This window comes from Phoenix dactylifera, chromosome 17 (genome assembly GCF_009389715.1).
Source record: "Phoenix dactylifera cultivar Barhee BC4 chromosome 17, palm_55x_up_171113_PBpolish2nd_filt_p, whole genome shotgun sequence".
NCBI lineage: Eukaryota > Viridiplantae > Streptophyta > Magnoliopsida > Arecales > Arecaceae > Phoenix > Phoenix dactylifera.
The window spans coordinates 10622413-10640757 of NC_052408.1; the positions used below are offsets into that span (position 1 = coordinate 10622413).

The window sequence follows — 18345 nt, forward strand, 5'->3', positions numbered from 1 at the left end:
CCCAACGACTTATTGAATTAAGTGGCCCACCTATCTCGATTTTGAAGAAGTCTTTGCAGAGAGTGTTGTGCCTTCCAGGCCATATACGGGCGAATAGGACTACTAATTATATCACCTCTTTTGCTGCCTACCATTCAAAAAAGATCTTCTCCACTGGGCATACTTATGTTCTCCCGCTATTGTGCTGTCTACTTTCTAGTGATTTAGCTGGCTGTGCTCATATGAGATTAATATGAGCAGCCGATTTACCAAAAAAAAAAAAAAAAAAAGCTTTTGTAGAGACATATTTGTGGTATGAATAGCCCAAACCAAATGTAATGTGGGAGTGAAATCCTCCATCTGCTCTTCCTTTGGGATTCTCAAATTTACAAGTAATTGTGATGTCTTCACAAGCTTTACGGAGGGTATTTATTATTACAAAATTATTAAATTATTAAAATTTAATTTAATATTTGACTCTTTGTAGTGTTTTATATAAAAAAAAAAAAAATTGCATCTTACGCGGATGCACGTCAAAAAATAACATTTATACAATGATCTCGTACGGACGAGCACACGGAATTCTTATATGGAAATAAATCGGCATAGAAAAATGTACGCGGACATTTGCCCCTGTATCCACAACAGGTACGGGAGTTTACTGTTTGCCTACCATGAATGATGAAACCGACAATACAAATTTCATCCACGAGCAAGCGCATAAACGTTTTATGTGGGGTAAAGCGGCATAAACCTATATATGCGGCGATTCGCACACAAGGTTTTATGTAGCGTACGAATGTACAAAGGTCCCATATAAATGTTATGCGGAAGCAAATCCGCATAGAATTATATACGCAGATGTCCGTACCGTAATTTTATATGAGAAACAGGGTCCCCTATGCCGGACGGTTAGAGAACTGGTCTGCGTCCGCGTTTCTGCTCCTCTGGCTGCCGGAGCTCCGGCGAACCCCCCCCCCCACTCCGTCCTCGTCGCTGTTCTCCTTGCCTATCGCTGACTTGAGAGGGAGGAAGACGTTGCGAAGAGTAGTAGGATAGCGAAGCACATCATCTATTCGACGAAATGCTCGAGAGAACAAAAACTCGTAAATGACTCCTTTTTTTTTTCATTTGTCCTATAACTAAACTCGCATAAAGGCGCTAAAAACTATTGCACTAAGATTCAGCATTATATTACACCTGAGTTTCTAAAAACCATCACCTGATAGTGTAGTACTCATGGGTTATATCTCCACTGCCATGGACCTGCCGCCTTTCATTTGTACCGGCCTCTTGGTTTACAAATTATAACGGACATACATACTTCCTATCATGTATGGCGTGATCTAAACGCTTGATACATTTATTTATGTTGAAAATCTCAGAAGTCTATCACTCTAGCTTGTATCCAATCTTAACTATGCAAGATTTAAATAAGATTTCTCTTTATTTGATATTGCTGTTTTCCTTTTCTTCTTTTTTTCATTCTTTCTTTGTTATTCTTTTTAGGATTAACTGACAAGCTTGTTATGTTACAAATAGCATCCTCAGAACTAGTTTTTGCAAACACTCCTCCTTTAATGCTGGATAGAGATGACCGGAGAACTTGGAAGGACGCAAACAGCTTCTACAAATCTAGTTGCACCCGTATGTACCAGCCAACAAGTCATTCACTCGTACCAAAAAAAAAAAAAGGTTAAGGCACGCTGAAAAAGAGTAGCTAAAAGAACATGCAGCAAACATAAATAGAGATAATTATTATTTATCTTATTTGTCTATAAATGAGAAATATTCACCTATTAGTTGGAAAAAAATATTTTTGCTAGGCTTTGCAGAAAAAAGTAGTGATTTTATTAAAAAAAAACATTAAGAGCTTTTTTGCTAAACGATTAATTGAGAGAATCTAATGAAGAGTATATGAAATTTAAAATCACTAATTTGCAGCATGAAATAGATGATGCAAAAAGCTCAATGCGCCTTCAAGATCAAATGTGGGGTCTAGTTTGAGTTCCACCTTGCAAAGCTCCTCTTGCTTCTCTAGATAGGAATAGAGAAGCCAATATATAGTTTTTTTATTAAGGAAGAAACCAAAGCTTAACTATTTATATGATTGAAAATTTCAAAGTACTAAGTTAGATTTTTAAATTATAGATGAGTTCACAGCCATCATCAAATATTTCTACTGAGAGAATTTATCTCATTGGATGTGTCAAGTCCCTCTAATACAAAGAAGTCCATATTTCCCAATATATATATATATATATATATATATATATATATATATATATATATAAAGAAGCTCAGACTACCTTCAATTCAAGCCCTCTAAGAAACCACAAAGAGTTGGCACAGATAGAAAAGCTTTTACCACCTCATAGCTGCCATCCAAGCTCTTCAACTACAAGCTCTTCAACTACATAAACAATAAGAGTTACCGTAAGTAAAAAAAAACAGAAAAAGAACTCTTAGATCAGATACTCAAATACTATGCCAACATAGTAATATAGCAAATCTGACCACAGGAGAGTCAGATATCACTGCAGAAACCCAACAAGCAACACATGGGCTCATCACATCCACTTGAACCTATTGGAAAGATAAAGAGAACTTTTTGAAAAATGGCAAACAACACATTAGACAGTGGAGATGTTTCTGAGATAGAAGACAAGGTGCAAATGGGGCCAAATTTATTCCCAAAGAGACATCCAGTTTCATCAGTTCCTGTATGCACAAGATACAAATTGAAGTACAACTCCCTATATACCCCACAAAGCCACAAAAGTCTGATACATATCTGGTGTTATCAGAAAACTGAAAAGTTGATGGACCCCTGTCAGCCCCTAAATGTTATGTTAGAAAGGTTTTGGATTTATGACTACTTTTTCCATTTTGGTCCCCTTTCACTTCGAACTGATAGGTTCTATATGTTACAGAAAATAAACTAAGCACCGGGTCTTGTTGCACTTGGTTTCTTCTTTGCATCTGCATTTGACAGTCCTGGTCAGAGATGAATGGAGAAGATGCAGGCAGACACAGGATCAGCTTCCATGTCTATCAGTCCAGTTTCATCCATTCATATCGGCCAGGAAGTGGTTGATCGGTTACAGGATCAAAATTGTAACTGACAACATTAGAAACAAAAACAACAGTTAAGTGAAATTAACCAACTGGAAACCAACTTAATGAATCATATTAGCTTGCAAGCCTGAGATCACCATCCTCTTCTTATTATCCAACAATATTGTCTTCCATGTTGACATGCTTTGTTCAATATTTAAGTGAGAGTCATTTTACTGTATTAGAAAACTAAATCTTACTAGATTTGGTCAAATATATCCAACCAAATGAGCTCAACTCATCAATCTGCTCTTTTTCACAGTTCTGTTGTCTCCTTAAAGATGACAAACATGAGAACTGGAGTTATATGATTTGTAATTTAACATTTTAAAAGGAGAAAAGATTGAGGAATTATATACTTCTCTTTAAATAATCTCTGTTGGGGTTGCTCAGCTCCAGCAAAAAATTCTTCCATTTCAAGGGCGGTCGGGATGTTTCCATGTACTGATTTCCGCAGCCTCCTGCTGATGGCGGTTGATTCAGTTGGTTTGTTTGTGGAGCTGGGGGTCTCCATAGATTCAGGATTCCTTATCAAACTGCAAGGTGTTGTCTCTCTGGCATTCCAGCAGCCAAGCATTAGCAGATAAAATCCTCTGCATTTTTTCTTTTTAAAAAATTTCTTTCAGAATAACTTGTAAGAATTTTGAAATAATATTTACATAAGCATGTCCTAAAAGTCACCTAAAATTTGGAAAACAGCACAAACAGAGAGACTTATAAGAGGCATGAAGAATTGGATTTGATAAAATATACCAGAAAGAAATAAACTTCAACAATTTATTATTCCAAAAAGGAAAAAAGAAAAAAATTCAAATTTTTGCTACAGTAGAGAAACATTCTTTTCTGAAAATTTTCCCTTGTTCACTCGGAAAGCTGAAAAACCGCCAGGTAATAATCACATGTTCTTAGCTAGATCGATCTCGTAGATAAAAAAATGCACAATCAATAATTTTTTGTTAAGATGTGAGGAGGAGAGGAGCTAATCCCTATAGTGCAACCGTATGAGGTTGATGTCATGCAATCTCCTTTCTCATTCAATCCTAATAAGGGACATGGTCACATCAATTGCACAGCATAAAAGCATACACTGATTATTTGTATATCTAACCACAACAGACAACAACATATGGACCCAACATCTACTGGCAGGTCATCCCGACAAATGGCTGTCTACCAGATCTGAATGTCCCACTTGACAGCCCTGTGATCATAATCAGACGAGTCCTAGAAGAATCCAAATAATAATAATAATAATAATGGATGTTGCTGGCACCTGATAGCTCAGCAACAACATCATATAGCCCCACCAAAGAAAAAAGAAAGAAAATGAACCACAAACGCCAAGAAAAAAATGGTTGAGCAACAGACACTAATAACTATCATTATCAGCAACATTCAAAAGAGTATCAGTAATTTAAAAGTAGCTCCAGCACTCAGCGAGGTTTCCATGATGATCATCCAATTCTCGTCACACTTCTCTAGATCCTTTACCATAATATATACGCAGAATCCACACAGGTTTGTGGCCTGAAAATGGTCCCTAGATCACCTTTTTTATAAAGGAAAAATATAGGAACCCAAAAGGTGCACAAAAAAATAAACAAAATGCACATTACCTTCAGCTTTGCATACTTTGAAATACTAACAAACTTCAAGCAACCTACTTATGTCGAGAAATAAGAGAAAAAATATGAAACAAAATATGGCAGAGTGACACCCACCACCAAAAGCGGTTACCCATGACCCACGTCATGCTTTAACCAAATTCAGACATTAATTAATATTTATAAGGAATCTCAAGTCAGTGGAAACCAAATAAAATCACTAAAGCTTGTCCACGAAGCAGAAAACAACCGTACCACTTAACCAAGATGAGTACATGTCTATACAAATCCAGGACATAATATATATGTATAAAAGTATACATAAACATATATACACATACATATATACATATACTTATACATATATATCCAGAGTAACTGGCATACATCTCAAAAGCGCAAGAACAATGAATTGATATAAATGGCTAGCATCAAGTTGGGAAAGAAAAAGGGCATTCAATTCAGGTATTGTCGAATATGGTAAGCCCACATGGCAACTCAAAGAAAGAGGTCCCTTCAATACCCATTTCACAAAACTAGCAGAAAATCTCTCACATTTTATTATAAATTTATCTATTAATGAATGCTCAAAAAAAATTCTGAAGATAATAGTGGCAATAAAGAAACAATATGTGTAGTATCCATGGTGGAGAAGCAATCCAGATGAGTCAAATAACAACGAATGAAGCAAAAAGTAATAGTTGAAACGTTTACAAAGAACTCTGTAGTCTCCGAGGAGCCTGATTTCCAACAGTAACAGAGCAGTCTTATGTTACCAGAAAGAAATAAAAAAAGATAGCCTAGAAATCAGAAGCCAATAACACAAGAGAAAAATAATAGTAACTAGTAAGCTTTGATTTTAGAAAGGAGTTCCTTTTTGACATTAACAGAGTCGCGGAAGGAACTCTCATGCGAGCGGTTTTCGGTAGAACAAAGAAACGGGCGCGGGGAAAAGGGGTTTTTTCTTTTTTTAAAAAAAAGAAAAAAGTAAAGTAACAAAGAAAAGGGTCTTTTTCGGAGAACCAAATAGTGATTTAATAAAGATTTTTTTTCATAATATCCTGAAAATCAAACAGAGAAAACACACAGGAAAAAATAAAATTTGCACATCTAATATAACCCTCAATCAATGCAAGTGAAATTTAAAATCCCTAAACAATGACTTAAAAAAAAGGGACAGAATAAACAGAAAGTCATGTTTTCCAGCATCTGGCTTCCCCGCTAAGAAAACGAGAAACCCATGATGCCCTAAAAATACGATTTTGAATCAGAGTTATCTCACAGAAGCGACCAAATAAAAAGAAAAAAAATAAAATTAGAGCCAAGAGCATATCCTAGCGGGAGAACGGCAAAGAAGGAAACCATGAATTTGGAAGGATTAGACCAAAGCGCACCTGCCAGATTCGGGCTCGATAACATTCAACCCAGAGGACACCTCGATCTCCATCGAGGCATCTCCCCTCTTCGACCAGCGGTTCGTCGCCGACACCGAACCCACCGAGCCCGAATTCACTGGGCCCTCCGCCGGCCGGCCGCCAGGGCTGGTGCTCCCCATAGAGCTAACGTTGGAACTGGTCTTCGGGCCAGGTCTCGATTTCTCCTTGCAGGCCTCCTTAGCCCTAGCGGTGGCGGCGACGAAGGGCTTCTCGAGGCGGCGGCTTCGGAGCTCGAGATAGGAGGCAGGGTCTGGGTTGGGCTTCTGGAGGCGCTGGAGCGCTAGGGTTTTGGCCCGGGTGCGGACTCCGTGGGAGGATTGGTGGGGGACCTCCATCACCGCCACCTCCCCTGTGATCTTGTCCTTCTTCATGTACTTCCCCATCACCCAATCTACTCCTCTCCTCCTGAGATGATCTCATACAGCGGGAACAATGGTGGAGAAAGACAGGAAAGATTTGATGTTGGAGACGGAACAGCACCAGAAAAGGAACCAAAGGAAGCAATCTTGGACAAGAAATGAAGCAGGAAAAAAAAAAGATTTTGGACCAAGCAGGAGAAATAAAGTCCCAAGGGAGGAGAGATAAGGAGATGGGGGGAGGGAGAGAGAGAGAGAGAACAAGAGCGACACCCACACGAGGGTGGAGGGGGGGAAGAAAGAGGCCCCTCGGGAGGGGGGGGGGGAGAGAGAAAGGAGAGAGAGACAGAGAGAGGAGAGAGAAATCTTATGTAAGAGAGAGGAAGATGGTGGTTTTATGTGCAGGTGGGTAAGGACATTGGGGCGGAAGGATGGATGTACTTTCCGCATCCGAACGATATTTTGGAAACCAGGGACTGGATGGTAAATTCACATTTATAAGGAAAAAAAATTTATTTTTTTTAAAATATTATTTTTTTGCTCGGAATTAAAATATTATTCTTGGAAACATTGAAATGTGGTGGCATGTAGATGCAATATAAATTTTTCTTACTATTTTTTTATTTTTTCAATACTATCAATCGGAAATTCATCTCCAAAAGCCAGCTATTTTGCGGAATGAATCATACTAACAACAAGGTGCGAGAGTTTTTAAAATTGCTAATTGTGTATAATTTTTCGTTTGTCAAATCTTTGGCAATGGAGTGCATGCTATTGAATTTTTTTTACTTTATAAATACAATAATTGAAAAAAATATTAATATATCATGCAACCTTAATTTTAAAAGATAATTACTTTATACTATATGATATTAATACTATATAAAGCTCAATTATCTATGATTTCCAATTCAACAGAAGCCTTGCTTGTGATTTTCAATATGTAATTTTCTGATATTTGGCTCGCATGCTTTCACTTGGAGTGATGTTGTTATGTCTATGCTTTTTGAGCCTCTCATCAAATATTTACAAGTATATTATGATCTACAAGAGTTCATGTGCTTATACATTTCATGCGACATCGGTCATAGAGTGATCCTACTCTTAGATTATAATTTGATCCATCAAAAGCATCAAGTCTACATCAATGTATCCTGTTTATTACATTGCTTGTCCCACTCGTTTGGAAACTCACATTGGTTATGTCATTATAAATCTAACATGTCTCCATCTTAGCGTTTGGAGCTCCAACAGATAAAGAGAGCTACCATGAGCTATTAATGTAGCTAGGGTGTCCATCTCCAGTAATAAATGGCCTAGATAGCAACATAGTGATTATTACTTCTACCCAACGGATTCTATTTTGTTGTATTATTGCTCAATCTTCTTTTTTCATCATTCCCTTGACAAATTATAGAGGTTAGAGTCATTGCACTGAAATGCATTAACTTACTTAGAAATCAGATGCTCAAAAGAAAATTATAGCATATTAGAAGATTCCAAGCGTGAATCATAAACAACAAGCAGACACACGAAAAAGACTTAAGGTCTCAATTGCAGGAAAAATAATTTTAATATTTAGTAGTTCCGCAGCTATCCTACAAACTATATATATATATATATATATATATATATATATATATATATATATAAAAGGAGGCTTCAGCATGTTACAAGAATGCATGAGCTGAAACAGTTGGATTTATGAGTATCATTCAAATTTTGCAAATAATTAGTTATTTCTAACAATTGGAAAAATATTATGATTATCTTGGCTGAATTGTTGGCATGATTGCAAACCCTAGTTCCAAAGAAGAGAAAAATGTTGAAACTATTTTTAAAAATGTTTATAGTCCAATTCCAGCAATTATGACAATAGTTGCCCTACTAGGTTTGGGGCGGTGGCCATTTCTTCTTTAAGTCTTGGAATATCCCCAACAATTAAATGCGGTCAGTGTATATGATCCTATGTCTAATTGTGTGCATGGAAAAATAAAAATTGTCTACTTTCAATCCTCCCTAATGCCGAACTACTCAAGAATCAGGGTTAGATGCAATAATCAAAACTTTGATTCAAAATAAGAGAGAATTATATTTTATACTACATGCAGCAAATTGTTGTATGTGCCGCTAATTACAATGACTCGTTTCTATAAATTTAATTTATTAAATATTTATTTTGATGCACTGCTGAAGGAACGAACGTCAACATGCATAGTCGCACGCCATGTAGAATATAATTTTTGTAAAATAAGTGAGGGAGGAAAAGAATATATAATTTGTTACAAAGAGAAATATGGGTTATAATAACAAGATTAGCGGGGGCCAATCCCTTATTTCTCCTGAAAAAGCCTCTTATACCACTTGCAAGGCATTCCCGCCAAAATTCGCTCAGATAGGTATCCTCCCAACGGGCAGAACCCCGCCGCCAAGTTTGACGCGGTCCGACAACGGCTCTTCCGTTTCCCGCCAAAATCACGGCAACCTTGGGGTCGCATCTCCTCTCAAGGCTTAGAACAATCTAATCCCGTGAGAACACGGGGTCCAACACATTCGAGTGCTTGGTGGGCCAATTTGCATGAACTAATTTGAATCTGGCATAAATTAATTGGTTCAAGTAGAAAAATGATGATTGAACCCAATTTATGAACAAAATATGCAACTATTAAGGTACTCTTTTTTTTTCATTATTATTCAAATAAAAGAAAAACTATCAAGGTACATTTATTTATTTATTTTTGTACCTTGATGGCTTGTATGAGTGCGACCAACAAAATCAGAAAGCAAAATACTACGTAAGGACTCTGGCATGAACTCATGGTCTGCCTAAGTAAAACCTTTCGAGTGGCAAGCCGCGAAGAAAGCCACAAAGGAGCCTTCCAAGTGCATTTGTTCTCTATCATAATTTTAGACAGTTTTGTAGTAATAATTTGGGTCACAAATTTTTGTAATATGCAATGCAATGGCTCGTGAGGCTTTGGTAGCCCCATCCTAGCTTAGCTCATTACTAGCCTACCTTGACACAAAGTTCCTAATTTGCTTCTGTTCTATCTCTTAACCAACAAGAGGAGGACCTTGTGAGAGGCATTACGATAAATTATTTCAAGCCTTGCTTTAAACCAAGAAATCACGTAGCCTAAAAATAATTTTAAGCATTTTATGTCGCATAGCGTTTAGCCGTTCACGATGGTTGCGTGGCTCAATGCAGTTCAAAAAGAGAGAGAGAGAGAGAGAGAGAGAGAGAGAGAGAGAGAGATAAATAAAAAGAAGAATTGCTTGTAACCTGATGGGTCATGCCCTATGCTTTGCATAGTCCACACCCGCTTGATCCAAGCGATGGTAATTTGTACCTCTCTGCTTCAGTATCAATTTATTTGAGACAATTACGTAGGTGTAGTGCTAAATAATTGCTAAAGACCACTATAGCAATTTACTCTCATAGGGAGCGCTTATAACACCATAAAAGTTAGATTTTTTTTTGCATGAATATTCTTACAAAATTGATATTTACATGTATACCTTCATCAAACTTTGTTATTGTACAAATGCCCTTAATATAACGGTTATTCAACGGTGTTAAAAAAAATTATATTTATATTAATTAAAAAATAAAATTTTAAAATTATGCTATTGTTCCTATCTTTTTGTCTACTATCGGGATCGTGATCTATTTGTATGTCTGCCCATTAAGGGTATTTTAGTCATTTTAATTTAAAATCGTTAATTTTTTAGCGTCGTTAAATAGCATGGATACATATGCAAAAACAAAAATAAAAATAGAATATAATAGCAAAACAAGTATTTTACGAGAATATACACACAAATATCAATTTTTAAAGAATATTCATGCAAAATCTAATATTTAGGAGGGTATTCATATAAAAAATTCTAAAAATTATATTTGTCATGCAAATAAGTAATGACCATGATTATTGTGTCAAAATGAAGAATCAAATGATTATTATTCCCATGTTTCTGATGCTATTTTCATCAAGCCTGGAAAAACCACCATTCCTGTGTCCATCATTCCCATCTTCCATGTGAGGTGCGAGTCATGGTTCGAATTTCAACATTATGTTGGAGCGATTTTCTTGGTCCAACATTGTGTTATGCACATATATGTGGTGGAGACCTAAACAAAGCTATTGCATGCGTAGTAAGAACTATGGTTGTTATTAATTTATCTTAAGGTAATCAGTCACGGGGAGGTAATGAAGTAACCAAGTTATTTTTCTATCATTGTTGATTAGTTTCTATTACAATAGAAAACAACAATCTTGCTAACGATAGTGATATTTTTCTTAATAACCTAGTAAAAAAAGCTAGAGTGGGTAAATGGCAACCATCATTTCCACTGCAATGATAGAAAACGATCTTAGAGAAAGTGTAGAAAAGAATGAAAAAGAGAAATATTAGAGGATATTAGGGGCATGGTTAGAACCTTGATGCATGTATGATGGACGAGAACGTAGGACATCATATATTATATGCAAACAATATTGCAGGCACCAAACTGGAATAGATTTCTCGAGCCCTTTGCCGGGATCTAAACGATTATTAAGATAGGATTCAAGTTGGTATACATTAAAATTAAAGCTCAACCGGAGTTTCTATTCGACCAATTATTGTTGGTTTAAAACGTTTTTGTTTTTCTATTGTAAATTGCACTCTTTTTTTGTTTTCAAGAAAAGAAGAACCCTATAATATATATCTTGCCCCTCCTTCAACAAGTTTCCTCCATACTTGTAACAATCCGTGCAGACGTTTGTTTAGTTCTACATCGGTTATTTGCTAGGTAGATCTTGGATACTTATAAAGGATCAAAGAACACAAATAATAGCTTCTAGTTAGTATTTTTGGGATGAAGTCCTAGGTTGTTACTAATCGTATCAGAGCGGATCCGGCTCATAACCTATGTGGACAAGAGGACACTGCAGCACGAATCCATTGGAGCTGACCACAGGCCGATCGTGGTGTTTGTGATTAGATTTGAATGGATTTGAACCCTTAGCCCGACAAGATTGTTAGAGCTTAAATAGAAAGAGTATGCAAGGAACCGTACGGGAGTGTGTTTAGTCTCACATCGGTGATTTGCTGGATAGATCTTGGATACTTATGTAGGATCAAAAAATTTAAATAATACATTCCGGCTAGCCATTTTGGATAAAGTTCTGGATTGTTACTGTACAAGACCGGCCCAATCCTTAGGCAACTTAGGCGGTCGCTTAAGACTCCGATCCAAAAAAAGACCCACCGCAGGAAAGGCCTGAAGGACAAAATGGAATGGAAAAAAGCTTTCCTATAAGTTTGTGTTAAGCCGATTCATTGTAGAGAATGCCTCAAAAACAAAACGGTCTTGGGCCTCCAAATACATTGGGCCAACTAAGTTTCCTCGGTACCTTCTGCATTTCGGTCTCCATCGTTCGGTGGACGCTTGACAAGCAGCAGGGATTTCTCAAAGGAATACCACGCAAGGACAAGGTTAAAAATCAAAACAAGATCGCAGATACTGCCAAATTTCATTTACTTGTGGTTGTTCTTGGGACAATGTAAATATGTAATTATACTTCAAAATGGCCTTCCCTGTGAGTGGACCAAGGTCTTAGCTCATATGTTGCATGGAATTAATTCTGAGTGGATCCCCATGCACGCACGTAGAGTCTCGGGATACTAAACAGATTCGATACAAATCTATAAAACAATCCCATCCAATAGAATAATATTAAGTGAAACGAGAGCTAGAACAGGAGCATTTGCTTAGATGAGTGGGAGATTTGGAAATGATACAACGGCGACTTAGGATTCAAAGAGTCAACAAACAAATCCGTAAGAAATTGTGGTATCGTAACAAATACACGCATGGCACCTTTTAACATGTCCATTGCCTTTCACAAATCATCATTCCTTTCACATGCACCAACCTTTGTTAGTAGCCTATTTACTGTCTCCTGGGAATCAAAATATTCATCAAGAGTTTTTTGATGTGGTCTATTTGCATTTTTGCACTGATTTCTCAAGCCAGACGAATGATCGACTAGGACCCCATACACAGTTGATAAAAGCTTGCAATAACTCAAATAGATCTTTTCTCTTCCTTCCCGGCGTCTCCATTTCTACTTCCAATTAACGGTACAGAATCAAGGTTTCAATGGTCCTCCAGAGGACCACCAACGAGATCCACAGGCGGTACTTCTGGTTGCAAGATCTCAAGCATCCATATCTTGCATAACATCCTTGAATCATCACTTTCAAGCCTATGTTCAGGTCTGTGCTGTTGATTGAATCTGCCAGGCAGTGTGGAGTTGCTACTGTAGCATGCTCCACACAGGTTTTGCCCACCTTCTCTTTGCAGTCTTTACATTTGTACCTTTCTCCAACTATGGGATACATCTGCGCAGACAAAATCATACTTGGTAAGTTAAGTTCAACCTGTATCTCGAAGAACAAAAGATTGTAAATGTCATACTAAAGAAAAGATAAGCTTCGGATCTGGGACACCTCAAAAGTAAATGCTGAAAGACATGCTATTGAGCATTTGAAAATTTTCGTCTTTAACAGGCAGAAAACAAGAGTTTTGAATATTTGAAGCTTTTGGCAATTATTTGAATACTTTTAGATGTTAACAGCCAGATTACTTACCGTTTGTCTAAAAATTCTGTCTCTACATCTACATCATTGTGTATTATCTATAGATTTTCTCTTTCTGATTTCTTTTGACAAGAATTTCGGAGTAAAAAAGGAGGTGCCTTGCAGGTTCAGTCACAAGTTTCATGCTAGTGAAGAAGAAATGTTGTCAGCATATGAACTTACCCCACATGAATCACAACCAACTCCAACATGAGCTTTTGAAAAGTCTGCATTGTTTATCTGTAATTTATCATCCTTGGAATGACAAGGTTTGGCATTTGGATTCTGAGTTTCGAAAGCACCTGAGAAGATATATCAGCTTAATTCAAATGCAAGCACAAGTTTTTCTAATAAACAGATGTTTAGTTATAATAATTTCAGAAAGGAAGCAACAAAACATATGAATAAGTCCATAAGGAAAACACGGTCTAAACTGGCTGGTACATCCATGCAATTAAAGATGAGGCTTAGAAAGAACTTCAAGTAGACAAGGTTATTACCAAGAAGTTTTTAAAAAAAGAGAAAAGAAGCAAGTTGGCCAACTTTCCTAAGACACCCAATCTAAATAATTAATATATACTAAAGCCAGCAGTGGCATCAGCAGAGTTTTGTTGGAAGGCTAACTCAGAGTTAAACCCCTGCTATTACAACTGACGGTACCTGAGCTAGTAATGGCAACTAGAGATGAAAGGGAGGTGATCAAATTACTTGCATGGAGGCACTAAACCTCCATATCTCTGAAATAAGTTCAAACTAAATTTTTTTCTTCTAATTTGTTTCGACTATTCATATAAAGCAATCACTGAAGCAAAAGAAAAGGCCAAATCAAATATGAAAATCTGATACCAGATGGCAACAGCAGACTCCGATCAAAGAAGCAAAGCTGAATGAATTTCCACATAAACAAGGAAGAATATTTTCCACCTTAGAAAGTTGGATATGAAGAATGATATGCTAAAGTCCTGGGAAACAACATAAAGAGAATTTTAACACAATGATTCAATTTGTAGGACAGTCACAGTTCTCTTTTTGCATTTATAGCAGGATATACAATCAAATGCTAGATGGTTTAACTGAGTCTAGAAGCCTTTAAAAACAATTAGAACAATAATTTGGAAATAAAACTAGCAAATAAAACTCACTATTTAATGATTTTTCATCCAAGTTGTTAGACCACACTTTCTCTTGCCTAATAGCATATTCTTTTGGGAATAGCTCTTTCAAGAAATGATCCAGCTGCAAGCAAACTTTTGGAAACTGCCCAGGGTGCACGCTCCGACAAACTTGACATTTAGGGGGTCCATTCGCTATCCCAGCCATACAGGAGTGACAAAATACTGTATATGAACTGAAAACCATCAAGTCTTGAAAGCCTCTGTGACTATGTGCACATAGAAAACCTCTGTGACCGACCACATACGTACATACTATCAATGGTTCAGGACTCAACAACTCACCATGACCACAATTGAGAACTGAAGGTTGAAACAGCAATTCTTTGCACCCAGCACATTGCACATCACTTACAGAAACCTGCTTGCAAGTTTCATTCATTTGATCATCTTCTATTAAGTGACCTCCTTCTATGAATACTTTATGATCGGCTTTGAGATTACTGACAGAATTTTCAGTCTCATCCAGGATAGGAGGGTTGTTTTTGTCTGTAAAAGAGGTGGCAGAGCACTAGTTAACAAAGAGGAAACAAGTAAGAGAAGAATAAGCAATGCAGCTGCGGCTGATTAGTTACCAGCGTGATCTACCCACTGAGGCGAGAAGCGATCCAGAATCTTTTCTTCCTCTGGGACAATAGCATAATAGAATGTTAGTAAAAGTAGATGATCACGACATGGCAACAGTATTGGCATGCACTTCAAATAAACTACAAAGAGCCAAATCAGGTCCTTTAATTATTACCCAATCCGCTATCTACACAAAATGATATACATACATAAAATAAAAGTTAGAATGGAGAACTTCTAGTATTTTTAGGGCTCGTTTGGTTTGCAGAAAGTATTTTTCCTCCTAGGAATATGATTTCTGGGAAGCAGATTCTTAGGAAGAGGATGTCTGGGAAAGTATTTTTGGTATGTTTGGTTGACCATGAAAAAATGACAGATTTTCAGAGTGCTGAAGGCCAACTATCTTATATTTCTAATATGTATATTTCTTTATAGTTAAGACGTTGCTTTCCGTGAAATTAATAATTCAAATTTGTGGTTTACTGCCTTTTAGGCTCACTTGGGCTCGTTTTTGTTTGGTTGACCATCCACTTTTTTGGAAAAGTTATGTATAATTTCTATTATACCCTTAATAAAAATTAGGTCTTTAATGCATCTTAAATGGTGAAGGACTTTTTTGAAAAAAAAATAAAAATTGAGTGATTACTGACTCATAGGAAAGTAACTTTCCTATGTTTCTCATGGGAAAGACTTTTCCATAAAATGTGTGAATCATATTCCCATGGAAATACAACTTTCTAGTCTCTCTCCTTTGAAAACTCCAACTAAACAAGAGGCATCTCATTACTTTCCCGTTGACCACACTTTCCCCTCTTCTGTTCCCGCGAACCAAACGAGCCCTAGTAGTGAAATAAGAGCAAGAAAGTGGTAACCGGCAAACAGCATGGATCAATCAAGTCTACTTTTTGAGAAACACCGATCTACGACTTGTCAAATACAGATGCAATCTTGACATGCATATGACTGGCATATTAAGAAACAAAAAGCATTATGTTTTCTTAAAACAGAATATATACTCCATCAGCTTGACATCTACTGAATATAAAAACTCACCAAGAACTTCCTTTTCCCTTAAATTGTAGGCCTCAGGTTCCATTTTCCGGAGCAGATGGTGAAGCAACTGACAGATACTAGGAAAATAATTATACTGCTGCCTGCATATAGCGCAGTTGGATGCTCGCGCTCCATGCATGGCCTTGTATATGCACCAGAAGCAAGAAATATGGCCGCAAGCTGCAAGAAAAGATATTCAATGAAGACAAACGTCTCAAGAAAGTGATATTATTAGTTATACTGCAAGCAATAGTTTCTTTTATCAAATTACGTGGCTTGATCCCTTATATCCAAAAAGAAAAAAGAAAAAAAACCTTACCCAGAACAACAGGCTTATAGAGAAGGTCCCTGTGACATCAGAAAAACCAGAAATAGATAAATAATTCATCATGTGTATATAAATCTCGTATTATTTGGGGATAAATGACTGGTCAAACAACAATTAAACTATTGTGTTCTTTGAAAAAGAAGTTGTGAAAAAAGTGTAAGAATACAACATTAGAGATGGTCTCCCAAACTCAGTTGAAAAATTAGCTATCAGAGCCGTGCCATTGCCATAGCACGACAGACGAAAACAAGACACCGGAATCATCAGCGTTATCAAGAACATCTCCTATTTAATATTTGTCAGCAAGGCAAGGGTATTACATCCCTAAATTACCTATATTCCAACATGTCCTTAGAATTCCAGATAATGCCGAAGAATCCAAATGAGCTAAAACCTCGCACCCAAATGTTCTACTTTGATTCCAACTTATGTTTAGCAAAATGAAAAAGATTTCAGCTTTAAACCAGAACAATGCTGAAAAACAATTTTGGCTTGTTCATCTTCACAGATCCATGCTTCCAATGGTAACGAAATTCGAACCTTTGATCCTTCGATGCAAGTTCCAGACAGGAATCCCAATCAAAATCTCCTTTTTGAAAAGGAAAAAAGAAAAAGAAAGAGCGTCTTCATCGAGCTCCATCTAAATAAGATAACGTCAAAAGAAATGAGAGAGGAACATGCAAGGAGAGAGGTTCTGAGGATGAATGAAGGGAAATTAGAAGGAAAGAAGCTCACAGGCAAACGCCGCATCGGAAGGAAGAGAGCGAGGTAGGGAACTCCAGGGCTCTGCCACCCACTGAACTCGCTGAGCGAGAAGCGTCCATGCGATGAACTTCTCGTAGAGAATGATCGACGGGCGGGAGACAGATCCCCGGGCAACGAATGGACTTTAAACAAACAAGAGGACAAAGACGCTTTAACTAATTTTATTTGATAGCGTCCGTCTTTACGATAGGATGACATGGTGACCGTGGCCATCCATAGCTGCATAATTTTCTACGCCGCAGAAAATCCAAACTTTGACCGCTTGCTACAAATAATGCTTATCTGCATGCTAATATTTCGATAGCAAACAAATCGGATATTATTATCTAACTGGTATTATTTTGTATTAGTAGTTGTATTAATGATACAATTGTAATGTTTAAAATACTTGTTCGTGACACAAAATTTGGAGTGCTCCTTCTATTCGTCAACTTTCATGAGTCATACCAATCTCCGCGTGCTTCATGGGTGGAAAAATTTCTCACATGGGATCGAATTGTGGCAACACCCCAGCTATCGTTTGTTCACCTTTTCGGTAATAGAAATTTTTTTTAATAAATAGTAGCTTGAATGAACAAAATCAATTTTACTGACAACTATTTTTAGTTACGAGAATCCATATAAGTATATATTTTATTCTACATTAGTTATTCGCTGGGTAGATTTTGGGTGCTTACACAACATTAAGTAACTCAATAATATCTTCCAGCTAACTATTTGGGATGAGATTCTGAATTGTTATAAATAGTATCAGAGCAAACCCATTTCATAATTTATGTGGACTACAGAATACTTTAACATAAATCCATTATAGCTGACCACGAAGCAATCGTAAAATTTGTGATTATATTTGAATGAATTTGAATCTTTAAACTGATAAAATATATTTAGCTCCATATTAATTATTCACTGAATAAATTTTGAGTATTTATATAGAATCAAGAAATTCAAATAATATTTTCTGCCTAGCCATTTTGGATGAGCTTTTGAGTTGTTATACCAGTTATTGTTAGACCCGTTACCTGCGGTAGTGAAATATTGCACCATCCAAATGAAAAATATGAGTGGGATGGAAGGGTGGTGGCGGCGGAATGGTAAACGGACGCTGCGTCATGGTGCTGAAATATCTGAAGTGGGACGGAAGGGTGGTGGTGGTGCTGGAGTCGTAAAGGGACGCGGGAGGGAGAAGTCCACGTTTTTGAAAGATTTGATGTTATTGGCGCAGTCAAACGTAAGGATTCCATGGGGTTGGTGGCTCAGGATCAAAATCGCCGGCTTCAAAAACCGTCGGCACTCATTCCTGGTGCTCGAACGTAGCCGTAAAAGGGCAAGACGAACGAA

The 18345-nt window shown here is 37.0% G+C and overlaps 1 protein-coding gene and 1 pseudogene across 3 annotated transcripts; both read right to left on the reverse strand.

The window, feature by feature from the left end:
- Positions 1 to 2104: 2104 nt before the first annotated feature.
- Positions 2105 to 6831, reverse strand: LOC103711834 (cyclin-dependent kinase inhibitor 5-like). 3 transcript variants are annotated; one of them, XM_039114992.1, is made up of 3 exons: positions 6095 to 6831; positions 3456 to 3650; positions 2105 to 2377 (listed from the first exon to the last, which is right to left on the reverse strand). In XM_039114992.1, exons 1-3 carry the CDS (start codon positions 6517 to 6519, stop codon positions 2374 to 2376), a joined length of 624 nt encoding a protein of 207 aa, XP_038970920.1. In that variant the 5' UTR covers positions 6520 to 6831; the 3' UTR covers positions 2105 to 2373. The 3 variants fall into 3 exon arrangements, with proteins under 3 accessions (XP_038970920.1, XP_038970919.1, XP_008796346.1); XM_039114991.1 differs by having other exon boundaries at positions 2105 to 2392; XM_008798124.4 differs by lacking the exon at positions 2105 to 2377 and adding an exon at positions 2638 to 3100 and having other exon boundaries at positions 6095 to 6830.
- Positions 6832 to 12637: 5806 nt separating this feature from the next.
- LOC120104292 lies at positions 12638 to 18118 on the reverse strand (annotated as a pseudogene).
- Positions 18119 to 18345: the final 227 nt, after the last annotated feature.

Coding starts and splice junctions, on each gene's coding strand:
- LOC103711834 (XM_008798124.4), bottom strand. CDS start 6,519: ATGGGGAAGTACATGAAGAAGGACAAGATCACAGGGGAGGTGGCGGTG. Junction 3,651..6,094: donor ATCGAGCCCGAATCTGGCAG/GTGCGCTTTGGT, acceptor CTGGAATGCCAG/AGAGACAACACCTTGCAGTT. Junction 3,101..3,455: donor CAGAGATTATTTAAAGAGAA/GTATATAATTCC, acceptor TAATGTTGTCAG/TTACAATTTTGATCCTGTAA.